At 42.2% G+C, this 26,724-nt stretch overlaps 3 protein-coding genes across 4 annotated transcripts in view; 1 reads left to right on the top strand and 2 right to left on the bottom strand.

Moving 5' to 3' along the window:
* Positions 1-158: 158 nt before the first annotated feature.
* srsf6b (serine and arginine rich splicing factor 6b) lies at positions 159-4,613 on the bottom strand. 2 transcript variants are annotated; one of them, XM_085272992.1, is made up of 6 exons: positions 4,399-4,613; positions 3,543-3,685; positions 2,138-2,259; positions 1,627-1,829; positions 1,393-1,455; positions 159-982 (listed from the first exon to the last, which is right to left on the bottom strand). In XM_085272992.1, the coding sequence occupies exons 1-6, from the start codon at positions 4,503-4,505 to the stop codon at positions 604-606; spliced, it is 1,017 nt and encodes a 338-aa protein (XP_085129118.1). In that variant the 5' UTR covers positions 4,506-4,613; the 3' UTR covers positions 159-603. The 2 variants fall into 2 exon arrangements, with proteins under 2 accessions (XP_085129118.1, XP_085129119.1); XM_085272993.1 differs by having other exon boundaries at positions 2,138-2,256.
* Positions 4,614-4,840: 227 nt separating this feature from the next.
* Positions 4,841-9,071, bottom strand: acot8 (acyl-CoA thioesterase 8). The gene is made up of 6 exons (XM_085272991.1): positions 8,848-9,071; positions 7,807-7,943; positions 7,375-7,600; positions 6,411-6,568; positions 6,129-6,320; positions 4,841-5,132 (listed from the first exon to the last, which is right to left on the bottom strand). The coding sequence occupies exons 1-6, from the start codon at positions 9,045-9,047 to the stop codon at positions 5,014-5,016; spliced, it is 1,032 nt and encodes a 343-aa protein (XP_085129117.1). The 5' UTR covers positions 9,048-9,071; the 3' UTR covers positions 4,841-5,013.
* Positions 9,072-11,382: 2,311 nt separating this feature from the next.
* The window catches only part of phactr3b (phosphatase and actin regulator 3b), a 60,091-nt gene continuing 44,749 nt past the window's right edge, over positions 11,383-26,724 (top strand). Inside the window, exon 1 of the mRNA XM_085272987.1 lies at positions 11,383-11,636. Coding sequence (XP_085129113.1) covers positions 11,528-11,636 — 109 coding nt within the window. The 5' untranslated portion in view covers positions 11,383-11,527. The remainder of the gene's footprint in view (positions 11,637-26,724) is intronic.

The raw sequence follows: 26,724 nt of genomic DNA, 5'->3' as shown, positions 1-26,724 counted from the left end.
CCTTATTCGTGGTAAAACAAGAGACAGATTTATCTGTGAGGATTTCTCTTTTTTTTTTTTTTTTTTTTTTTTTTTACAAACTAGCTTCAAATGAATGAATATTAGTAAATAAAAAAATTAAATAAATATAGTTAAACATTAACAAAAAACAGCAGAGCTTGTTCTTTTTATTCTGTTATTTTATTACAATATAACATTACAAATAAATGATGTAGACTGTTTAAAAAGGACTGGGGACTTTAAAAGGCAAACAGCTAAAAAAAACAACCATCACAAACCATGCAAATGTATTCATTACAAAAGTATTAGTTGGGACTGAAAAAATATGAAGCAACTTTCGCTGCTGCTGTCAGCTGTTCGACTCAAATTGTACATTTGGACTTCACTAAAGAGAGAAATACTGTCACGTAAAGAGTTTCATCTAATAACTATTTAATTTAACAGAAAATACAAACGAAGAAAAAAAAAAAAAAAAAAAAAAAAAAAGACTGTCAAGAAAAGACAGATTTATAGATTCCACAGCCTCCCAGTTTGTGCCAGAAGATTGAAACCTTTCTGCTTCTGTAAACACCTCAGACAGGCCTGAGATTGTCAGAGATCCAATCAATCCTGCGAGGCCGATCTGGATCGAGAGCGAGACTTGGAGCGGGAGGCGGAGTGCTTGGCAGGGGACTTGGATGCCTCCTTGCTCGGGGGTGATTTGGAGGTATCTTTCTCTCCCCTACTCTCTGAACGGGACCTTGATCGGCTTCGTGACTTCTTACTGGACGACTTCTCCTTGGAACGACTCCGGGATTTGCGCGTGGCTTTGACTTTGGATGAGCTCTTGGAGCGAGACTTCCGAGTGCTGCTCTTGGAGGGACTGTGAGATTTGCGAGTGCGAGACTTCTCTGGAGATTTAGAACGGGAGTTCCTCTTGGATCTGGAATGCGACTTCCCCTCTGACCTGGAGCGAGATCGCCCTTTGCTGCGTGACCGAGACCTGCAACACACACACACACACACACACACACACACACACACACACACACACACACACACACACACACACACACACACACAGGGAGAGGAATAATTCATCACCAACTTGGTCTGGTCCCTGCACACCATCAACTACCAGGTTTCAGGACTGAGATGTAGTACACAATCACAGTAACTGGGTACTTTGGCTTTCTCTGACACCATATTTCCTTAATAACATGACAAAAACATGACTTGCTGCTGCTGAAAAGTTTAAAAAACTGAACAGATGAAGAAGCAGTCCACATGAAAATGACAAATGGGTTTGCCGTCTTCGTCAAAGTCGAACCACTAAAATTAAAACGGCTGCTGAAAAGACAAAAAGCTAAATATGCTTAAAGCATGAGACAAAGCCATTCAAACGTAACTGACCGTGAGCGGGACCTGGACGAGCTTCTACTTCTGCGGCTGTGAGAGCGCCGTCTGCTACGAGACCTGTGGGTTCGAAAGTAAAAATAACTTTAAAGTGGACGTGGAAATCTGCTCACCACCAACATTACGTGTTAAGTTTAAAATAATCCTTAATTATGCTGAACAGCAGTTACAGATAAAACATAAGAAAAGTGAACAAACAATAAGCATGAAAAAAATATAAGCCTCACTTACCTGGATCTGCTGCCAGAATATGAGCGTCGGCGGCGAGGTTTGTCTTCCACCAGACGAATCTTCCTTCCATTAATATCAGTGCCGTCCAGTTTTTCCAGAGCTCGTTTCATGTCTGAACGGGAACGAAATTCGATGACGCCCTCGTTGGCCCGTCCTTTATGAGCGTCAGCATAGGTTACTTCACCCGCCTGCCTCATAAAGTCCTATGACACAAATAAAAACATGACTCTGAAAATGACTGTGGCTAGTTGTGGATGACATGTGGCACGTTAGCTCTATCTACCACTGGACATTATTAAGCTGTTCCCACACAGGAAGCAATTTGCTTGTTGCACATCGATTTGAAACTGAAGTTTGGTTGTTCGTGTAGCAGCCAATCAAGTCTCAAAACAGATTCATCCTGTAGGTGGTTAGGTCCAGGCTAATTTTTCTTTCTTGCAAGGGCAACTGCCATCCTCTGCTGACATGCAGAGGTGGTCAGGAAAAGGAGACAGGAGATACAAAGTCTCACCTTAAGGTCCTGCCAGCTGCACCTGCTGGACAGGTTCTCCACAATGAGGCGGTGTTCAGTGCGAACAGGTGGCCCGTACTTATCCCTGCCGGTGCGATTCCAACTGCTGTAGCCTCCACCTTCAACAAAGACAGAGAGACTAACATTTCATTCAAGGCCAGAAAACCTCAAAAAAAGGACCAAACTGGCCTAAAAAGATTTACTAGATCACTGCAGACTGAACCTCTCTTGTTTTTGTTCTTAAACCTCCTTCAACTATTAATTATACCATCAACTAATACCTGTGAACCTGTCTTAATTGTGTAAGTGAAGGGGATTAAAGATGCCAGTGGTTTTTAGTATAAATCCCAGAGTCCTATTGATTGTTTTATATGTAGACAGGGATCGCTTAATTTAGCATTTAAAGAACAGAGAAAATGTGCAGCACCCTATGCCCTGTGGACAAGGAATAAAAACCACTTTATTAAGAATTACACAGCAGTTCTTCTCCTTTAGTTGTATTTATTAAACAGCTACAGATTTGCCTAAATATACAAAAAAAAGGATTTTTTATTCTGTCCTTATAAGACACATCTAACGCCTCTTTTTTTCTCTTTATATACTGGGAATAATGTGATGCTTGATTCTTGCTGTTGAAGCTGTTTTAGAGTCTACAGTTTAAATATAAGGTAAGGCTCTTTCTAAATTTCTTATTTTCTAGTCTTACTGTACAATAAAATATGCCTTGTTCTGAACTCTATCCACTTGAAACTCAATGACACAAACATGAAACCTACCAAACTCTTTTACTACAGAGTACAGGGAGCCAATTCACAGGCTCAAACGCGTGTTGGCTCGATCCTCTGCGACATGTCTTGCGTCAGTAAAACCAACAGGATTCCTCACCATCACCCTGGTCTATTGGAAAAGGGTGCTGTCATCACGGCTTCCGGTTATGTCAACCAATGGTCAAAGGGCAAAGGTCACACACACATTTCAAGGGAGAAAACCCAGGCCAAACAGGTCAGGCAGTCATCGTTACCCTCATTGGACTCGGACCCAGCCCGCAGTGGACTCTTTCAAATTGAAACATCAAGCACTGTGTTAATGTCGACTTCAAATTGAATACATCGTAGCTTCACAAGTCTTACCTTTTCTTTAATCACTGTTACTCATTGGATTTTAATACAGTTCTCTTTACACAAAGGCACAATGGATTTGAGTGCTAATGGGAATAGACGTGTAAATTAGCAATGTGTATGGCAGGGCATGTCACATGTGTACAGGCAGCTTCAGTGAAACTCATTTAATTCTTTGCTTCAAGAGTCAGTGCAAGTGTAGCTCACGTTAGTTAGCACAAACGTGTAAGAACCCCACGTCTGTATGACAATCATGCTTTGCTCTCAATCAGACGTGTTCAACTTACTACGTCCCCCATAGCCATATCCGTCTCTCCTGGGTCCACGGGCATGCTCGATAACGACCCGCTCTCCACAAAGTTCCTTTCCATTCAGCTCATACACAGCATCATCAGCATCTCGCATGTCCTCAAACTCGACAAAGCCGTACCTAAGAATCAGTGTGCAGGAGTCAAAACAATGGCAAACACTAGCCATTAATATCATTACCAATTAATGCAAATGATTCATAATTAACTCTAAAGACTGTCTAATATGGTAAACTTTTAATCAGCGGCTAAGAGAACTGCTTTCCAATTTAAAAATCCTGGTGCTCCTGTCAAACTTTACAAGCAAGGGAATAAAGGGATTTGGGAAGCTATGGCAATTAATCTAGGAATATTTCTGTAAAGTTTATCATAGACTGACTCTATCTGATCTGATTTGGTAGTTATATGCAATCTATTTCTCTAATACAGCAATTATCTAAAACTTACACTTAACTATTATATTTGTGCTCAGCAGCCTTTCTGTTTTGTAGGCATATAACCAGAATACAACCAGCTGGCAGCCAGCTGATAGAGTCCCCTTGTTTGCGCTCACTGACAAATTCTCATTTAAACTGATGATTGACCCTGTAGCGTTTCCCAGGCAGCTAGTGTAATGTTAGCGAAGAAAAATTAGCTAAAAGTACCAAAAGCAGAGCTTTGTAAAACTTAAATGACAAAAGACAGGACACTGTACCGCAAATTCAACTTTTAGCTGACATTAGCGCGGTTAGCACCGCACACTGTCCCTACTAGGGCATCAACTCTCGGGGTTAACATTAAAATAACATCAAGCTAGCTCACTAGCTAGCAGCTAAGAAAGATGAGACGGTCTTACCCATTTTTCAGGTCGATCTCTAATAATTTGCCATAGCCACTAAAAAACCTTTGAATATCTTTCTCTCGAACATGGTAGCTAAGTTTGCCAACATAGACCCGAGGCATGCCTGAAAATATTGGGCAGAACAAGTTAAACACAACTTGTTTGGAGCTACACACAGGCCTAGGCGACGCTCGAGGTTAGACTTCCGGAAAAAACAACTTCAGAATAAAAGCTGACGAAAATGTAGGCACAAAGTACACACTTCAGTTTTGTGTGTGTGAAGCTTGTACATAAGACCTGTGCGGTACCTTCACACTGTACATGTCTCTTTTGACTTATGTGAATATTCAAGTCTTTGCCTTGATAAGGAGAATTTCCTGTAGGAATATGAATGAAGGATTGAATCATGTTTATGTGTGAGAATGAAGGCATTTCTCAAACAAATGACAAGCGTGCATCCATTACAACTATTTTAGTCTTTATTGACGGAAAATACATTTATTAAAAAAAAAATCAAAAAAAATCATGCTTTCATATATTAATTTTTAAACGTTTAGAATTCTTTTGCTAATCATATAATTAGATTATACAAATAAATTAGGGTTTCAAAAGGAAACACATAAAGTATCCCTATAATTTGCTGGGCTCAGTGACTGGTTTCACTCTCAGGACACCCTCCTGGGAACATGAGGCAGCCAGCATCCCATCTCTTCTCCACATTCGGCCCTGCACCAGTCCCCTGCTGCTCCCTGTAGGGCACAAAACAGAAAGTCATTTCAGGAATGGACAAAAGGACAAGCAAAGCATAAACAAATACAAAGTCTTTGAAAGTTAGAACCAAATACACAACAATCATCATCACTGATGATGGTACTCAAAAATACTACTGTTACATTAATACTACTTAAGATAAGATTTTATTGGTTCCACAACGGGGAAATTTCAATGTTCAAGGTTCTTTATTCGTCACATGCATAGTTATACTTATGCATGGGGGGGGGGGTTGTTTTTGCGGTACCTCAGCTCAGGTACAGATATCAGAAGGAAAATACAAAAAATACAAATAAAATAGAAACAAATATAAAATAAGTAAGATAATACACAATATACAACGGTAGCATACACAGTGATTATAGATATGGTTGTGGAAATATGCAAGACATAAACTATATAGCTTAACATAACTATTCTACCACTACTATTCCTATGTAAGTAATAGATATCTATAAGTATAGATATCAGACATCAGAGACATCAGAGAAACACTTTAAATGTTTTAGTATTATAAATGGTATGCACAGTTATTAGTTTAGGTAGTTATCAACATAATTAGACTAAAAGACTTAAAACAAACACAGATGATGAATTATAAACACTGTAATGAGGATGGGAACAGATAACTCATGGGGTGTAACAATAATCATGCACTGATGAACTATCTATCTATCTCCCATGACAACAAATTATAACAAAGAAAAGCTAAAAACAATATTTAATCTAATAAAAATGAAACACATACCATGTGTTCCCAGGGACAGAAAAACAAAGACTGCTTTTCAAACGAGTTCAAGCTACTAGTTTGAATAATGCAGGACATTACTTGTGGACTTTGTTTCAAAATAAAAACAAAGTGCTTACCTAAGAAAACAGTGAAGCTGGAAACATGACCGGTCATATTCTGATGTTAAAAACATATGCTTTACTGTGTTCTGCATTCGTTCTTGAGATGTGACCAACATGCTGACCTGCCCATGGGCTCTCACACTCGTACAGCATCCACTCATCACTGCGGAACGTGCTGTGGAACCACATGGAGTGGTCGAGCGAGGCGGTGAACTTGGCCCTGTACTCTGGGTAAGGCAGCAGCACTGTGCCCAGCAGAGCAAAGTCTGACACATAAGCAGCAACGCAGCAGTGTAGCTTCATGTTACCTTCCCCTACGCAAACACACAACAAAAACAGCTTAGCATGTACCATACGTCTTACTCAGATCTCAAACACGAGGCAGGATGACAATGATATTTTACCAATATGTCCTCGTGCTCGCCCCCAAAATAGCCTTCTTGGTTGCTCTGGACCCAGTCTGTAAAAGTGTGCTGGGTTGACTGGTTTTATCTCAATGGGGACTTCATTAGCCAGCAGTTTTTTCAGGCCTTTCTTCGCCTCCTCTGCCAGGTCAGGTTTACTGCAAAACAACCCACAGACAGAGAGAAAACACAGTTATATGTTTGCTTTATTTATTCTAACTGCAGTTCTTTAGTAATGCATAATAGCAGTGTTAGCAAAACTGTTGTTTTAAACAATAATAATAAGTTTTACATTTTTTGATGTCTATGAACTTCAAGATTTTTGACTTCAAAAATAAAATGCTAGTGTGGTTTCTCCTGATTAATGATCCTAATCCATGAAGTTTGCATAATAAATAAAGTGAAGTTTTATATGATTATAACTAAAGTGAATACAAAAAACCCCACAGGGTACCTGAAACTAGACAGATGGATAATGACAAATTTAGCAGACTTTATAGCTGGACTCAGATATTAGTGTTGTAAACAACAGCTTAACCAACAGTTAAATCTAAGTTTTAATCAGCTGATATGTGTCGTAGGAGAAACAACACAATCTGGACTTGTCCAAGCGAAAAAGCTCTTGTTAGCACTTCCTCTCAGCTCCTTACTGTATACGCCTGCAAACAAAGACACAATGCAGAAAGAAAACAGTGAAGCTGGAAACATGATTATAAAAAAGTTTTTTTTTAAAAACAGCAACTAAAGCGATCTGCAATAGTGTCGTTCACAAGACTGCTCCTTGGTCACACACAAAGTTTTGGTCAGTGTGACTTTAGAGGCCATTCTGCCTGAGGAAGCCTCAAAGGTGCCTAAAATTTACAGAAAACAGTGACTTGGAATGTTATTTTATATAACTTTAAGCACAATTTGGATCAGACGAAGGCACAGTCTAATCCACAATAATAAATAAAGTCAATGCTACCTGAGGTAATGGTGAATAAGTTCCTCCACGGTGAGGAGGTCTTCAGGCGGAGGGACCACTGGCATGGGGAACTGGTGCTGCAGGGGGCTGGGCTGCAGTGTTTGGAAGGAGGCTTGGCAGATTAGTATGGGCTGTCCATGCTGGATGGCCTTCACAGAGCGCACGGTGAAGCTGCGGCCGTCTCGTGTGCGGTCCACCTGGTAAAGCACCGGAACCTTCGGATCACCTGGAAAACACCAAGAACAGTAAAGTGCTATCATAACTGACTGAAAATGAAAACAGGTGCACATTTGCTTGTACAGGAAAAGAAGAGGAGATGAAGCTATTTAAGCCAATCTGTATGCTGTCTCTTTCTCTCTGTCTTTGCTGACTTCCAAATGGATTCTTTGTAATGTTATTCTTTCATCACCGAGGAAGTTCAGCTCATCTTACCTGCTCGGACAAAGTAGCAGTGCAGAGAGTGGGCGTACAGGCTGTCGCTCACAGACTTGGCCGCAGCCACCAGGGCCTGGCCAACTATCTGACCTCCAAACAGACGCTGAGTGCGGGGCACCCAGTGGTGGGTCCCCCTGTGGGAACAGAGGATACACTGCTGAAAGGTAATCAGGCAAATGCTTATAAAAGGTGAACTGAACTTACCACAGAACGTAAAGAAAATTTGTGTTTGGTGGATTATTTTATTTATATACCATTTGAAATCCTGTTTATTTCCCCTTAAATGGTGCCACATTTGGATCTATCATCTTTCGCCTCCGTTGATGACAAGCATTGCTTTTCCAGTGAGGGAGACGCCGCCCCACACCATCATACTGCCTCCACCAAAAGCTGGTGCAGCAATCAGTGTAGTGTTCTCTACATCTTCTCCACACTTTGACCCTATGATCCCGTTGCTGTCGCAGAATATGAACTCATTGCTGAACATAACTTTCCTCCCAACACGTTCTCATCCCAATGTCTAACATACCGACGCAATGTGCCAAATCGTCGGCATGAGAGCCAAATATTCCACATAACAGGGAGCGCATCCCCTGTTATATGGAATATTTGGCCTTAAATTTGGAGTTGGTACTAGGGCTCCATCCAGATAATGCGGCAGCTTGGTTTTGTGGAAAACAGGCTTGAAGTTGTCCTATGCATACTTTCAATAAAGGCCATAATTTCGTTGTACATGTACAATGACAACAAATGCCTATTCCATTGATTCCTAATCAGTCAAACGTGGCGTGCTTAGAGCAGACACCTGCTGACCGCTGTAGGAGGGTCCATGCTCACAGGTGCTGCTTGCTAATCAGGAGCCAATCAGGTCCCTGGTTGTCAACACCTGTGGTACCAGAAGCTCAAAAAGAGTCAGCAGCAGATAGAGAAGGTTTGGGAGGTCGCTGCCTACAATGACGTGTTTTAAATATTACCTTCCTGTTGTATACCGAGCGGGGACCAGTGCACATCAAACAGCGAGCTGCAGTGGAAACTTACCGGTACAGGTCGACATCCAGCTTCTCCAGGTTTAAAACGCTGGTGAGGAGGACGCTTTTCAGGTCCTGCTGATACTGAGAGTTACGGCTCTGCGAAACTTCATCTTGTTCTGATTTCAGTGCCTCATTAGCTTCCAGAATTTTGTTTTTATCGATTAAACCGCTATTTTCATGACATCCGCCGAGTTCTTTCTCCGCCATGTTTGTTTGGAAACTTCTTCTACACTGTAAAAGGAAAAAATGGTGAAAAGTTCATAACTGCCACCTAGCGTTGGGACAAAACACAGACATTTACTACTACCATTAAAGTACCAAAGTTTCTCAGCACTTGAATTGGATCCATTTATTGTGCACTTTTGCAAAGACACGGATCGGGTATAACATTATGAACGCCTGACTAATATTGTGTTGGTTCCCTCTTTTTGCCCTGACCCATCGAGGCATGGACTCCTCTAGACCCCTGAAGGTGTGCTGTCGTATCAACACTAAGGTGTCTATATTGTGATTAGAAAATTAACCACCTGACTGGTTCACTGCATATTTGTGCAGCGTTTATATAGCAGGTCTTCCTTTACATTGTTAATGTTGTAGTGTGTTATCATTGGCATATGGCAAAATATGTAAATGAGTGTCTGAGAACAACATGTTTATTGATTTGAGTTTTACTCTGACGGCATTTTGAAGGGAACGTCTTAATAAGGAGGAAACAATACGTCTCTTACTTGTCGAGGAGTTATCAGTCTTCTTAGCTGTGCTTGAAACAGTCAGAGCAGAATAATGATTTTCCTTTACCAGTCATTCTGGTCATATTATGGCATTTACAGGGATGGCGTTAGGGACACTCATGGACAGTTTAAAGTATTTACAGTTGGTTTACTGTTTTCATTTCTAAATTTGGTAAGCAGTCACAAGATAGTAGGTTTTAGTATACATTCGCAAACAGTTTCCAGACCTTTACAGACTGTTGTTAAAGAAAATTAGATAAATGAGAGACTACACAGTGTTACCCTCTCTAGAGGGATTTGAGACTGCCATCAAATTCCAAATAGTCTTTAACAAAAATTATTTAAACACTTGACATACTTTGTATTGTGAATAAAATATGAGTTTTTAAGATTTGCAAATTATTGCATTGTTTTTATTTACATTTTACAGTGTGCAGTGTCTTTGTACCTTTCATCAACTCAATAAATCCAACTATCAGCTTTTTATTAAAATTTGTCGTCTGTTTGTGGTTTTAAATTAAAATTAAATTATTAGTTAAATTTTAGTTTAGAAATTCCATAAAACTGTCATCATTAATTAAATATCGTATATACAGAAATCGAGCAGCAGGCCAGAGACGCAGAGATGACTATCAGGAAATGTGCATCATCTGTGTTGAGTCAGCGACATGTATCCACAACTCTTCAAAAGCTGTACCAAAAGAACAATTTTCTATGTGTGTGCAGTTAACCTGATATTTAATCTTTTCAAAAACGATTTGTAAAAAACAAAAAGGTTCTTGCTAAATGTGAAGACTTTGTGCACTGTTGCAATCTTGAGTTGAAACTGATTTTTTTTTTTTTATGTTGCTGTTGACTTTGACTTTAAAGTGACTGATTGTTTAAGGTTGACTGTTTTTGTTTTTGTTGAAAAAAAAAAAAGATTTGTTCACTGCAGGAACCATGACTGAGTCAAGTCTATAAACTACAGTTTTCAGTGCGTCATTTGGGAGAAACATTTTCCCAAATGTACTTTACATTATACCTGCATGTTGTTATGTTTTTGTTTTTTGTTTTTTTTTTACTTTGCTTTGTTGATGGAAATGTGTTGATAACATGTTATACTCATAAGACCAACCTTTTTAATACATAATCACCAGTGATAACTGCCATTTCAAACCCAAAGCTGAAGTATCTCACATGTAATAGTGTTACGTCTGTGTTAATGACTTTGGCCATGGCAGTGAACTGAAAACGATGTCTCTGGCACTGATGTCAAATTCTGACTGCTATGCACTGCCTCTCCTCCTTATATTCAGATGTATTTGGTGCTTAAAGTGATTCAAGCGTTGATCTGAAGTATTAAGGAGAGAACAGCGCAGCAGACTTCAGAGGGATCGAGCAGCACAAACTATGAATTTAACCAACATTGACATGGTTTGCATGAACTGGACAGAAGGCTGAAACCAAAGCATGGATTCAGACGAAGACTCCATTAAGAGGCTGCCCATTTTCAGCTAATACCAAGCAGGCCATGACTCTGATGCTGCCTTCAGAGGCTGTAGGATCTATTGCTTTCAAATGTGGCCTGATATTTAAGACATTAAAGGGCAAAGAAAAAACACTAAAAGGCACAAGCCTTTCTTACCAAATTGCACAAACCGGGACTGCAACAGAGGACAGATTTAAATGGAGTTCTTTATTATATGAATTTGAATCAATATTGCGCTTTCCTAGTTTTATTTACCACTCAAATTCACTTACTACCTGTTAACGTTGCTGATTTTGCGAGCAACACCTGAAGGCGCCATGATGCTGCGCGCGTAATGGATTTCCCCAGCGCTGCTGCTTTTCGGGGACCAGGAGCTGCAGCTGCAGCACTCCGACCACATTTAATCCGCACCACCTCTTGATGCCGGTGACCTTGGCTGACGGAGATCGCCCCTTTCAGTCTCGTGTCGCCGTCTTGTTTTCACCATGGCATCATCGGATGGGCTGGAGGAGGACTGTGTGTTGCAGCGGGGAAGATCTCAGAGTGACCCGAGCAGCATCACCGAGGTCCGCCTGGGTGAAGCGCACAGAGCAGGTAAGAGGAGGGGGGCGGTAATCCGACTGCTTGTTGGACATGTGTCAGCTGTCTCATTTACTGCTGCTTCACGCGGTCGAGTGGGTAGGCGTGACATCACGGAGTCCGGGCTCGCCCGCATCCAGTCACGCAGACTGCACCCGTGGTGGTCCCACTTCATTTGTGTGCTTGTGTTGTAAACGTGCGTCATTTACTACCCAGTGCTCGCTCTGGCTGTGAGAATTAGGCCTTCTGTGTGGCTGCCTTTAAAATATCAACCACACCGTAATGAATCAGGCTATGATGGGTTTTTTCCCCCACTAGTGTCATGCAGGTCATATGTAGAGTCCCCCTTTTTAAGCATTGCACTGATTTTATCCCAATAATGGCATCCAGACTTGTAACATCAGCTCCTCATTGCCCAAATCTCCTTCACATCATCAGGCTGTGACATCTTTGAATAAACACGATGTCATGATGTAGAACTGGGTGTTCTCTCTCTCCTCCCCCTCACTATTCTCGCTCTCTTATTTCTGCATTTGTGAACGAGGTGTGTGCTTGCAGCATGGGGGCACACAAGTTGCTATCACACATGGACTGCAGTGTGTTGAGCCGAAGCTGACGAGAGTGCTGGTTGTGTATTTGGCTGTTTCCATGGTGATCTAAATGGCAGAAGGCAGCGCTTGGCTCTCCAACTGTGAGACGACATGGTGTTTGTCTGTCTGCTCCACACTGGTGATGTACAGCAGCCAGCAATTCAAAGCGAAATGCCACTTAGGCCGTGAGTTGTGCTTATTCGTGAGGTGGGATTCGCAGTTCCACCGGGAGTCTGTGGGAAGGCGTTCACTGTTGCTGTGTAGATGTGAAGCAGGAGTCATAAAAATGTTCTGCTTTCAAAGGTACTGAGCGACAGACTCATGTGAAAGTGAGTTGATTATTTGCAGGCTGGAAGCACAATGCTGTTTGTTTGCCAGCAGTACATTCAACTGGTTTCAGGTAAACGGCAACCTCAAGGTCCGAAAACTGAAGCCAACACGGAAGTGCCAAACACTACACTTCCTCTAATGGCCACTAGAGGCTGGCTTCTGGAATGAGTCAATCCTCAGATGATAAAATGTACAACTTTACATGTTTACAGCCTCACACTTAAAAGCTTTTGGCCGTTATGAATATTTCCCCTTTGTAACAGCTGTGTGGAGGGTGATTTTTCTTTAAAAAAAAAAAAGAGTCATCCATCTCGATACTGTTAATGCTTAAAGTTAAGGGTGTGGCCATTTTGATTGTTTGCTAACATGGGCAGCTAGCTGGTTACTGAAATGAACTCTTGGCCATATTTATGGTGGTACCTTGCCCCTAACCCCTCCACCACTCCACAGTGATTATGCATAGAGGTTTAAACCATTTTTTTCCTGCACCAGGCCATGAACATGGCTTTTAATGCTGTGAAGTTGGGCATTTCAATGAGGGAGTCCTTGGGGTTTGACTTGCTTTTGGAGTCAGCATCAAGTTGCCATTAGATGAAATGCTGTCTTTGTATGTTCTGCGTTGGCTTCATTCCAGAGGCTGTTGCTCAGTGGCTCCAAAAATCCAGAAATATTGCATGGCATCATTCAAAATGGCAATGTTGGGACTTGGAAATACAAATTCCAAAAGCAATGCGTGCCTACATACACCCATCTTTTATATACGGTCCATGGTTTCACAGCCAAAGTGATGAGTGCAGACATTGATGCTGCTGTATCTCTACAAATAAGAGGCTCAGTTACTGAATCACAAGTGTGGGGGTTGCAGTATAATGCACATGACAGGATTCATTCATCTTGTGGCATGCATGCCACACTTTCATTTTCACCAGTGTGTGATGTTACAGTCTGTTTGAACATTGGACTCCTTCAGCTGGCTGTCTTTAGAGAAGGAGAGCCACAGCAATGCTGCAGAAGAGGATGTTCAAGTTCTCTCGCTGGCGGCGAATACCGTTGTGTTCATGCCTTCGGTTTCTACTGCTTGTCACGTTGTTGTGGTTGTTATAGTTACGTAACAGCGTTGGTGTATATGTGAAACTCTAAGGCATCACTGGCAGGGTTGTCCTGTCATATGCCGCTTATTACCATTTTTATCTAAATGTCAAATAGGCTCAGATCTCATTTCATCTCATCTCTGAAGCACTGTGGCAGATTTCTCCCCAAAAACTGGACATTTCCAGTGCAGCATTAGACAGACAGAGCTCAGGCAATGCAGCAAGTGCAAACCTGCCTGTCCTGTTCCTCCCCCACTTCTCCATCCCCTCAGATCGGTGCTAACCCTTTCCGAGCCCCCTACTGCGGCTTTGATCTTTCTACTTGAAGAATCCTATCCATTAGAGGGGAGGGAAAGGGGAGTGACAGATCACTGATGGTGGTATTATCACAGCACCCAGCTGGGCAATGTCAAACTGAATCAGCTGCACAATCGACCGGACTTAATACAAATGACTTCTTACAATGTAAACATTTCCTCTGAATTACAAGGTTGTAACCAGAAATGGAAAATCACTTGCCATTTGTGCTTAGTCCTCACTCAGTGCTTTTAGCATCTGCTAAGCACTGAAGACTGATTTAACCCAAATACTTGTTACCCTGAAGTTTAAAGGTTGTCAGACAGGTCTTTGCTTTACCAACTAGTCAGCAGGCTGAGAACAGAACAGCATGCCATGTATTAAAATCTCTCCCTATGGACTTCGTTAAGTGGTGATAAGCAGCCGCCTTGATCAGCCCATAGAGGTTACATCATTGTCTCTGCTAGAGATGGTGCAGAACAATATGTGCCGCCAAAAACATTGTAGCCCAAAGGTGGATTCAAATTCAGGGTGTACAGGGACAGGGTGGAGCAACAGTTTGACAACCCTCGGAGTATGTGGCAGGGACTAAACACGATCACAGACTTTAGAGGGAAAACCAGCACACCGCAGACCACGGCCTCTCTGTGTGAGGATCTAAACGTATTCTACGCTAGATTCGACACAGCGAACACCATGAGACTGGAGTGTTCACGCACATCTTCAACCTTTCCCTCTCTCTGTCTGTAGTCCCAGCCTGCTTCAAAATGGCCACCATCGTCCCTGTACCCAAATCCTCCACCATCTCCTCATTGAACGACTGGCGACCTGTAGCCCTGACCCCCATGGTAAGCAAATGCTTCGAGAAGCTGGTCAGGGACTTCATCTGCTCTGCACTACCCGACTCACTGGACCCTCTACAGTTTGCATACCGCCACAACAGGTCCACTGATGATGCCATAGCCCTGACACTACACACTGCCCTGTCACACCTGGAGAAGAGAGACACGTATGTGAGGATGCTGTTTGTAGATTACAGCTCAGCATTCAATACCATCGTTCCCTCGAAGCTGGACAGGAAACTGCAGGATCTAGGACTGAGCAGCTCCCTCTGCAGCTGGATCCTTAGCTTCCTGTCTGACAGACGCCAGGTGGTCAGACTGGGCAGCATCACCTCATCCCCCCATCACACACACCCACAGGGGTGTGTACTGAGCCCTCTCCTGTACTCACTCTACACCTACGACTGCACAGCCACTAACAGCTCCAACATCATTGTGAAGTTTGCGGACGACACTACAGTGGTGGGTCTTATCACCAATGGTGATGAGACGGCTTACAGGGAGGAGGTCAGCGCCCTGACCCACTGGTGTCAAGACAACCATCTCACCCTCAACGTCGCAAAGACAAAGGAGTTGATAGTGGACTTCCGGAGGTGCAGAGAAGTACACACCCCCATCACCATCAACGGCGCTGCTGTGGAGAGAGTGAGCAGCTTCCGGTTCCTTGGAGTACATCTGGCTGAGGATCTTACGTGGTCAGTACACACAAACAAAACAGTGAAGAAGGCGCAGCAGCGCCTCTTCTTTCTCAGGAGACTGAAAAGATTCGGCATGAGCCCCCGCATCCTCAGGACCTTCTATCACTGTGCCATTGAGAGCATCCTCACTGGATGCATCACCACCTGGTATGGCAACAGCACCGCCTACAACTGCAAAGTTCTCCAGCGAGTAGTGCGGTGCTCTGAACGGATAATTGGAGGTGAGCTTCCCTCCCTCCAAGACATCTACAGGAAGCGCTGCCTGAGGAAAGCGGGGAGGATCATCAAGGACTCCAGTCACCCCAGCCATAAACTGTTCAGACTGCTTCCATCAGGAAGGAGGTTCTGCAGCATCCGGTCCCGTACCAGCAGACTGAGAGACAGCTTTTTCCATCAGGCCATCAGACTGCTGAACACGTCATAGACACCTCAGCTTCACTACTGGAACTTCAACATTATGCACTCCACACTGTATATAAATGCCACTTGTTTTGCACATATTCAACTCTGTATATTTTATATATTTTATTATTATTATTATTATTATTTTTTTTATTATTATTTTTTTTTTTACTATTTAATTTGTAAAAATGTGTACACACACACACACACACACACACACACACACACACACACACACACACACACACACACACACACACACACACACACACGTAGGAAAATATTTAGTATACACATCCAGAAATGCATACACTATTATATATTGTACATATATTTATTAGTTTCAGGTTGGCCATTCTTGTATTTTGCTCGTTTGTGTTGTTGTGTTTGCACATCTCTGTTGCTTGTGGGGCTCGCACACAAGAATTTCACTCGCATGTGCTGTGCCAGTGTGCCTGCACATGTGATGTGACAATAAAAGTGATTTGATTTGATTTGATTTGAAATTCACATTTTGGCATTTACACTAAGAGTCAAAAGTTTGGACATACCTTCTCATTTAATGTTTTTTCTTTATTCCATATTGTAGATTCTCACTGAAGGCATCAAAACTATGAATGAACACATATGGAATTATGTAGTAAAACAGCCACCCTTAGCTTTGATTCCTGCTTTGGACACTCTCGGCATTCTCTCGATGAACTTCATGAGGTCGTCATCTGAAATGGTTTTCCAACAGTCTTGAAGGAGTTCCCAGAGATGGTCAGCACTTGTTGGTTCTTTTGCCTTCACTCTGCGCTCCATCTCATCCCAAACAATCTCGATTGGGTTAAGGTCAGGTGACTGTGGAGGCCAGGCCATCTGGTGCAGCACTCCATCACTCTTCTTCTTGGTCAGATAGCCCTTACACAGCCTGGAGGTGTGTTTGGGGTCGTTGTCCTGTTGAAAAAATTAATGATGGTCTAACTAAATGCAGGATGCTGTGGTAGCCATGCTGGTTCAGTGTGCCTTCAGTTTTGAATAAATCCCCAACAGTGTCACCAGCAAAGCACCCCACACCATCACACCTCCTCCACCATGCTTCACGGTGGGATCCATGCATGTGGAGACCATCCGTTCACCTTTTCTGCGTCGCACAAAGACACGGCAGGTGGAACCAAAGATCTCAAATTTGGACTCATCAGACCAAAGCACAGATTTCCACTGGTGGTGTCCACTCTTTGTTTCTTGACCCAAACAAATCTCTTCTGCTTGTGTTTTTTTCTTAGTAGTGGTTTCTTAGCAGCTATTTGACTATAAAGGCCTGATTCACAGTCTCCTCTGAACAGTTGATGTAGGGATGTGTCTGCTACTGGAACTCTGTGTGGCATTTATCTGTGCTCTAATCTGAGATGCGGTTCCTGAGGCTGGTGTGTGGAGGGGTGTGGTTTGTGGCTCGGCTGCAGAGGACGTGTGGAGTGAGGTCCCAGTGTGGTGTTAGGGGGGAGGCTGACTTGCACACCTGACCTCCATCATCGAATCATGACTCCTCTTTAAAGGATGTTGCCAGACAGGAGGGGAGAGCGGTGTGGCAGCTGGTAAGCTGCTCAGACAGAAAGTGCCTAAACGTATACACAAGAAAACGCATAGCAACGTGCAACACTGTGTGTGTGGGTTCTCATTCGTGCCACGTGATGACTCGGATGAATGTATCCTCAGCAGCAGAGGTGGCTCTTGGTCTTGCTTTCCTGGTGCGGTCCTCATGTGAGCCAGTTTCATCGTAGCGCTTGATGGTTTTTGCGACTGCATTTGGGGATGCATTAAAAGTTTTAGCAATTCTCAATTTCCCTTTAGCTCTACATTTTCATTTTACAGTTTATATTGCTTTTAACTAATCTTGCTAACCGACTAGCTCACGAAATGTTGCATATTTCAAAAGGTAGTCAGTAAATTAAAATAAAATAATGCAGACTTACATACAATAGGCTATTCATATTAATGTACAGAATTCACCTGCTTGCTGCTACTACTGCACATTCACCCAGTGTATATACTATATGTATGTATATATATATATATAATGTTCTTCCTCTACACACACACCCCCCCCCCCCCCCCCCCCCAATTTTTGCACATGTCGAGGAGCGTGTCAGGCTACATTTCACTGTGTGTTATACTTGTATAACTATGCATGTGACAAATAAAGAACCTTGAACCTTGAAATACAAAACTAAAATAGTTTAGTGAGACAAAACTTGCAATGTGTATAGATAAGAAAAGGTTTGCTAGCTGCCTAGCTTAAAGCAGGTAGCATTGTTCAAAATGCAGGCTGAAAAACAATAAATAAAATAATACAGAGTGTTCTCATATAGTTTTCCAATGCTGTGATCAATTGTCAGCAGTGTTTTACAGTTTACCAGATTTACTACCTGCAGTCTAACAGCTGAAGCTTTTTGCTCAACAGGGTTTATTTTTGTAATATTATGAAGCAAGCTGCAAGCAAGTACACACACATAATGTCAACATTGATAATGATAATATATATGATACAGTATTATCATTAAATGTTAGAATTGAACGTATCTTATTAACTGTATTAAGACAGAAAATTCTTTAAGTTAAACGAAGTATTCATTTATGCCAAATGTACTGTTGCTTGTGCACTAAAGATGTGAAGCTTGCTGACACTGTAACATTGCCCTGTCCCTCCCTGCTGTTGCCTTTAGCCTGCAGGAGCCTCTTCCCTTGCTCCCCTCATCTCCCTATTTGAGTCTCTGCTGTTGTACTAATCTGACATGCTGCTCCGACATCAAAGGCTTTCTCCCTGGACGACTCTGCTGTTCTCGTACACTGCACCCCACCACCATCACACCGCCGCAACCCTCGGTTACTGATGGGCCTCAGTTTAGTCCTCGCATTCAGTCAGAGGCGATGGCGGCAGCCTGATGAGAAGATTAGGATTCTTTTTATTTGAATTCCTCATGTTTTATTAATCAGGAAGCCTTTACATAAGCCGGTTTGTCTCATTCCATATTCACTGCTGTGATTGAGAGGACAGAATAGCAAGCCTGGCACCTGGCAGCTCACTCCTACATGCATGTTGAGCTCAGCGAGGAACGAGTGCTAAATGTCTCCACATGAGTCACTGCACAGCAGCTGCAGTTGGAGATGAGACAGAATAAAAGGTGTGCATAGCTGGAAATAGAAAACAATAGAGCAATGTCACTTCCATTGTCCTCATGTGTGTCTGTGGAAATGTCAGCTGTAACAGCATTTGGCAAGAGCCTTGTCATAAAGTTTTTGGGTTTCTGAAATCCATGTTGTGAACCTGGAAGACGTTTTCTTGTCTTCACTGCATACTTAAATTTCCCCTCTCACAGTCTGTGTGAATTACCCATGGGTATGCGGCTTAGATTTTAACATGAGATACAGAGAAGCATGCAGCTGCAGACTGTTTACCCTAGGTCTATCAGCTAGTTAAAGGATACTTAGATTCTCAGTATCTTACCTTATGTTATTTCACTAATATGATTCTAATATAATATATGAATGAAACTTTGTCACACACAGTGATTGTTACCATCTAGTTGTTTTAAAAAAAGGATTTATTATAAATCACAATTCACGTGCAATGTTCAGTGCATATTAGGCTTAGTGGTCACCAAAATTTGTATCTCCAACTCACCACAAAATATGGAAGGAAGAATATGAAAAAGTGGCACAGGCTAGCAGATCAATAGATGGACATAGCTACCACCTAATAACACGTTTGTAAAGTGCTGATGTATTGACTACCACCATGTTGGGCTTTTTTTCTTTTGCTTTAAACTAGTACTGATTGCATTTGGTTTAGAGGTTGGCGTGCTCAGTTAAGAGCTAATGCCGGTAAGCTTAGCTGGAAAGATGCGCTGAACAGAAATCAGTACTTTCCTTCCATCTAATTAGTAATAACCACAGGTTGCAAATAAAATGCTGGTAACACCACAAACATGATTGAAAGGTCCAGTTCAGTGAATTAGTGGACGCAAACAGACAGCTGGTGGCTTAGCTGGCAAAGCAGTATTTCCAGTCTATGTCTATACAGGTTTACGCCATGTAGACCTGTGTCTACATGGCGTAAACCTCATTTTCAGAGCATCTAATATCTGCTATTATTTTTTTACCGTGCTGAATTTTGACTGCTTCTTGATTTTGATTGTTTTGTGAGAAGTTCAACTTCTCAGTTCAACTCAACATTAGGTTTATGGTTTTCCAACAGGTGGTAGTACATGGTACCCAGACCTTTTTAGTGCCTATTTGGCTGGGGTTTCAGGCGATCTGAGGCGATCCAAAAATGTGACATCAACAGACTGCATTGGATAGTCAGTTGCATCACTCCATGAGTGTCTCATTCACAAAAATCTAAACCGCCATTTTTTTAAACCCAGTAAAGAGGGAAATCCATCCATCCATTCATTTTCTTCCGCTTATCCGGGGTCGGGTACCCGGGACAGCAGCCCTAGCAGAGAAGCCTAGACCCCAGCCTCCTCCTCCAGCTTGTCCGGGGGAACACCGATGCGTTCCCAGGCCAGCTGAGAGATATAATCTCTCCTGTGTGTCCTGGGTCTCCCTTCTGGTGGGACATGCTCAGAACACCAGGGAGGCATCCTTGTCAGATGCCCAAACCACCTCAACTAGCTCCTTTCGATGTGAAGGAGCAGCAGCTCTACTCTGAGCCCCTCCCAGATGGCCGAACTTCTCACCCTTTTCACCCAGAGAGAGCTTCAGAGGAAGCCCATTTCCGCCGCTTGTATCCGCGATCTCGTTCTTTTGGTCACTACCACAGCTCGTGACCATAGGTGAGGGTAGGGACGTAGATCGACCGGTAAACTGAGAGCTTCACTTTTACACTCAGCTGTCTCTTCACCGCAACAGACCGGTACAGCATCCACATCACTGCAGCCGGAGCACCAATCCGTCTGTCGATCTCTCGCTCCCTTCTCCCGTCACTCGTGAACAAGACCCCGAGATTCTTAAACTCTTCCACTTGGTGCAGGAACTTATCCCTGACCCGGAGTGGACATTCCACCCTACACAAAAAACACACTGCATTCCCCAATTCTGACAAAAAGCCTTATGCACAGCAGCAGGTATACCATCACGCTATAACAACCCCACGCACATTAGGTGGTACTCGATTGTAATGGAAAACATGTGAAATCCAGTTGAGGCAAGTCGAGCTGTGTCAAGTAGGTACTAGTGGAAAAAGGCTTTAAGTGTTACCTTAATTTTTCAGCCTGAAAGGTTCTACTTTAGGACAGACTACACGGATGCTACTGACTCCTTAAGGCAGTCCTGTCCTGTCATCATTTGTTGCATCGTTTTATCAGAAGAAAGTTCCTTTGGTTCATTTTCATGCTAACAGGCAAAAATACTTCCAGGGTTTTATTTGCTTCTTTTAAAATCTAAACTCACTATATAATTAACCAAGGGGTTCCCTAACATGTGCTTAGAAATGCATTTCCACCACTAAAAAGCGCTTTGGGTGCCTAGAAAAGCGCTATATAAATCCAATCCATTATCATTATCTGCAGCTGGAGTAGATATGAGATTTGAGACATTTTGAAAGACTTGTTAATAACTTACATAGTGGCAGAGCCCTGAATATGCTTCTAAGTGGGTTCAAGAGCAGTTGAAAGGTGAAACACAGCCACAAGAGGGCTCTACTCGGCAGATGGCTTAATGTTGCATAAGTGCAGTGAGCAGTCACTGTCACGGCAAGTCCAGCACTGCAGTCACCAGGTCTCTCTCAAAAAAGAGGGACAGCACATGGTTTGTTCAAGGTCATGCTGCATACGGTGAGAGCGGGCAGACTCCTTCCTAGGATTAATCAGCATTACTCTCCATGTTTTAAGAGGAGTCTGAACTGGTATTGAACTGAGGGGCACTTCAACTCAATATTCACTTCATGTCAAAGACCGCAGGGATGAGCGCAGTGAAGGCAATATTAGAATAAGTTTCGAAATCTTTTGAAATTCAATTAGAGGTGGTTACAACTGCACACGGGAAATGAAACTTTGCTCATCTTCACACCCCTCTATTTTCAGAGCTGATGCAATTCCTCTCAAGCTCTTTTTTTGTGATCTCATGTCTGTTTCAAAAGAGGAACATCTTGAAAGCAGTGATGAAGGATTTAACATGGACAGCTTGGCCATGATTAATGCGGAGCATTCCAGAAGTGATGTGACTGTAATGTAGGACTATAAATGAAATGTGGCTTTGCTGAGACAGTAATGGGTTGTTCAGAGTGAATGTTACCCTTGAGTCTTTGGTGCAGCATTGATTCTTTTTTATTGGTTGGCCAAGGCTCAGTAGTACAGTGGCTAATTCAAAAGCACTTCGCTTTTTTCCCCTCCCTGTTTTTTTTGTGCCAACTCATCTCTCATACCCTTGTGCACTATGCAGAGACATCGCTGGGTTCCACTGACTACAGGGCCCTGGGGAGCAACGCAGCAAGCAGGGAAAAACATGACGTCACTGTTGGCCAATGCCATGAGAGGACAAAACACTGTTATGCAGAATGCTGTAGCTAGGTCATTAAAAAAACTGAAGTCACCAGTCCAAAATAATATAAAGGAAGTGATCAATTTGGCGGTTCGGTTTGGTTCGATACTTTGGTGTCACGGCTCGATATTTTTTCGATACAAAGAAAATGTTCATGCCTTTTTAATTTGTCATTTATTAAAATTATAAATATATATTTTAACTCAAAAGTACAGTTTTTAAATGTAATGTTGCTGAAACAACAAAATAATAAAAAAAATCTATCTGATCGAGAAATCACTCATCTTTGGAAAAGAGTTTATTACAGAGAAATGGCTCTTTCCAAAATAAAAGCTGTACTATACGCTTCTTCTGGGCTATATTCTCAGCAGCACATTAAACATATCAGGTCCCCATAAGGAGAATCATGTGCTAACACTGTCTAAATGACTCGGGTAAAGTTTGTAGCATGCATGCTTGTTGTTTTTGTCTGCTTCCACTTGTCTTTGCACTAGAATGATGTCGGCGTAAATGTGCAGTCATATTCATTTTGTTCCCACTAGTGCTGTCAGCGTTAATCTCGTTAAAATGACGTAAACGCCATAACGCGGCAAATCTCCGTGAACAAGTTACCGCGGATCGCCCCGTGCATGGGGCTGGACAGCGTCAACACGTTAACGAGCTAACTGCGCTAACACACTAGTTCCCACCCATGTAATTGAGCATTGCGTGGCACATCCGACATACTGTTTTACTTTAGTCCATGACGCGCTTACCTTCAGGGTCATACTTCACATGAAGACCAAAATAGTTCCAAAGGCCAGATCTGAATGAGGGTGGGGGAGGTTCAGTTTGCCATGTTGCAACGAGCTTAGCTTCTGTCTCGCTAGCTTGCGCTGCGCTCAGTGGATCTGCGCTCGACAGTGCAGCCTAGGCGGAGTAGTCGAATGCAGATCCACTGAGTGCTCAACACAGACAGCATCGTCAGAAGAAAAGTTGATTAAAATAAATGAAAAATTTTGTATTGTTCGATACATATGCGTACCGAACCGAAAGCACTGTATCGAACGGTTCAATATCGATACGAGTATCGTTGCACCCCTAATAAATATAGATATATATCTATATATATATAGATATGTATGTGTATATGTGTGTGTGTATATATATATGTGTATGTGTATATGTGTGTATATATATGAATAAATAAACATCAAGGTCTTGGTGAGTAGGGCTGGGCCATATCATACCGTTCATGGTAATATCGGTATAATGTTGGGCAACGATAAGAAAATGAAATATCGCGATAGAATATGGGTAAAATGCGCATGCACGGTAGCTTTGTTTTCATACGCACATGGCGGAAAAAGCATGACAGAGAATGAGAAGGGCTAAAGCGGATCGTTGAATGAAACGGGTGAACCAGAATTGGTTTGTAAAAATGCTGCAACTTCAGTGGTGGTTTAGCTTTCGTCCGTCATATACACAACAAAGCACTATTTTTGGTAGCGCATGCTAGCGGGCCGTCGTTATTACCGTGTTGTTTGGAAAATACGGCACACTTAAAATCAATCCTTTGATTTTTCTGAAAATCGAGAGTGCCCCTTATAATCCCGTGTGCCTTATGTATGAATTCTGGTTGTTTACTGACCTTGAAACGATTTTATGTGGTACACGGCGCTCGAAAATCTGTCAAATGTTTTAGTACGACTTTGCTAAGCTACAAACCCGCACCGCTTGATGGATTGTCGGAGCATTACGGCTATCGTAGGCAGGCGCCTCGCGGAGTGATACGTACTGTGCTTCAACATAATATTACCGTATTGTGTGTGTATAACCTCTTTTTAAGTTTTGTGGATATTATACATGGTTATGCTGAGGATATGTCGGACAATTTCCACTGGAAATGCCTTTTGGTTAAACTGTCAGCAAGGAATTTGCATTTGCACTGTTACATTTTTATATAACTTTAATGCACATAAAAAACAGCTGCTTGTTTAAGTGAAAATACATTGATGGTTTTTTTGCACTAATAAAGTTGTGGAGTTGTAAAGTATTTTGTCTAGTGTCAATTATATCGTCAGTTATATCGTTATCGCAAATTTTCAAATGTATATCGTGATAAATATTTTTGGTCATATCGCCCTGCTCTAGTGGTGAGTACCCGTGCATATTTGAAAAGCACTTTATAAAGCGCTTTAGAAGAGTCAGTTGGGTCTGAAGGCTACAAGTTCAAATTTTAAAAAGAGGTGTATAGTATTCCCGAGTACTTCAAGTCATTTTAGCATAACACAGCGGGGTTAAACTGTTAGGGGCTATAAAATGTGTACGTTGCATAATGGGTGATGTAAGCACTTGGGTTTGTCAACGGAAACAAATAAGAAATAAGAAAAGGTCTCTGGTTCTGGTTTTGAGCAACAACCTTGCGGCCTGAAAATTTAAGCCAATGGGAGAAGTTCCAAAATCTGCAGTTCCTTGTGTGGCGACTTGAGTCAGTCTTCACAGACACAATTTAAGAGCACAAATAAACACGTTTAGAGTCTGTACAAGGAGCAGTTTTGGGCTCTATAACTATTTACCATTATATATATTTTTGTTTATAGCTCACATGTTTAGCTTTTGTTTGGGCTCAGGCTTAAGGTTCAAGGTAGCCAGCAGCTGTCTCCTCAATTTTATCCCCAGACCTGGCCCTGTGCTGTTAAGTGAGTGGACCAGTTCTTCCCGTAATGTGCTGTATGTATTGCTGATACGCTGCATCGCATTCAAAAATCAAAACACTGAGTTTTTTTTGTTTATATTAGTTACAAAATATCAAAATTAGGCATTACAAACATAAAATAAGCAATATGAGTAAATAAAAGAAGTGCTACTGGAGCCCCTCAAACACCACAATCATTTCATGGTTTGAAATGATTGCAAAACAATAGAGAAATCGAAATATTATGCTTAAAATATCAGTTCAGGCACTTGGGAAGGTTTAGAAAAAAATACATCAATGTATATTGTTAATGTCTTCAAAATAAAATCCTCTGATTACTTTTTCAAACCTATCTAAAGTGCCTGGACTTGGATTTCTTGTGCAGTTTTTGGAGCATAGTGTTTTACAAAATATGCAATGTGGACTTAAACAGTAAAAGGTAATCAGCTTAAATTCTCAGAAATGTGAATTATGCTCTCCGTACTATCACCACGTACAAAGTACTTAGGGCCTATTTGATAACGAATGGAAAGGAAGGACTGCAGAGCTGGTGATAATTCTATGTTTTGTCCTCACAATTTGCTGTTTTTAAACTTCAGGGCAGAAACATAATTTCCTAATCAGAGTGGTTAAGGTTAAAAAGCTTTAGCAAACTGACACAGTGGACTGGTAAGGCTTCTGACTTTGAAACTGAAACCCGAGAAACTTCCCGAGCAATTTGACCATCTCGGTGAATGAAGCGGGAGCTGTCTGGCATAAGGATGTAATTAACATCAAAGCAATAACATGTGATGATGTGCTAATTCTTTTTCAGGGCAGGTTTTTCCCCTCTCATAGAAAAGATGAATATAAATAGGCTGATAGTCTTTGTCTCTTTGTCTCCGAGTACACACTTGATTGAACGGCAGCACAAACACGACTGGTATGGATGTACCATCCCCTCCCCGCTGCACGCACACACACGCTACTGTCTCCCCTCCCCCCAGCTACAAAACAAAATCTCTACAAAAACAAGGATGTCTCCCGTACACTGGGACTTTAACATGCTTCTCTGGTGCGTTTGAGTCCTCGACAGTATCTGCAAAATTAAAAACAGAGTGGCGGTGAAGCCGTGCCCAGAGAGATGAATGGCTTGTGGCTTGTATTTATTGCTCTGCATGCTGCCCACAGTAAGCTTAATGTTTTCACACCAAACAGAGCTTCACTTTTGTGCCTTACTGTGATCTCTCTGCCTCTGATCTGCACTGCAATGGAGCAACCCTGGCTTTACTGCATGTTTGTAGTAATAGTTTATGCATCTCGTGTCTTAACGTGAGCTTACCGTTTGCTATATGTGTAACGGAGACAGAGATGTACCCTGCGACTGGGCCAGACATGCTGGGGGAAGCGATTCGAGTTAAGCTGTCAGCCATTTACACATAATGTATCTTTTATGAATGTTTCATGTGCTGACCTAATTCCTTTCAGAGCCGCGTAAAAGCAATATGTTGCACATGAGAAGACACCAGAGCATCCAGCTGATCCTTTTGACATCCTCTGCCCACGACGAGGGGATAGGAAGGGTCGGCCAAATGGAAACAGAGCTGCGATGTGAAAGTCGAGAATAGAGGCTGTAGACCGCCCCGGCAGAGTTATTTTCAGCCATTTGTTTCTA

Source organism: Mchenga conophoros, linkage group LG5, assembly GCF_057382185.1.
Source record: "Mchenga conophoros isolate Kocher_MC1m ecotype Shallow Benthic linkage group LG5, M_conophoros_male_GT1.1, whole genome shotgun sequence".
In the NCBI taxonomy this organism is placed as follows: Eukaryota; Metazoa; Chordata; class Actinopteri; order Cichliformes; family Cichlidae; genus Mchenga; species Mchenga conophoros.
The sequence above is the reverse complement of the archived record's forward strand: the minus strand, read 5'-3'. Positions and strand labels throughout refer to the sequence as shown.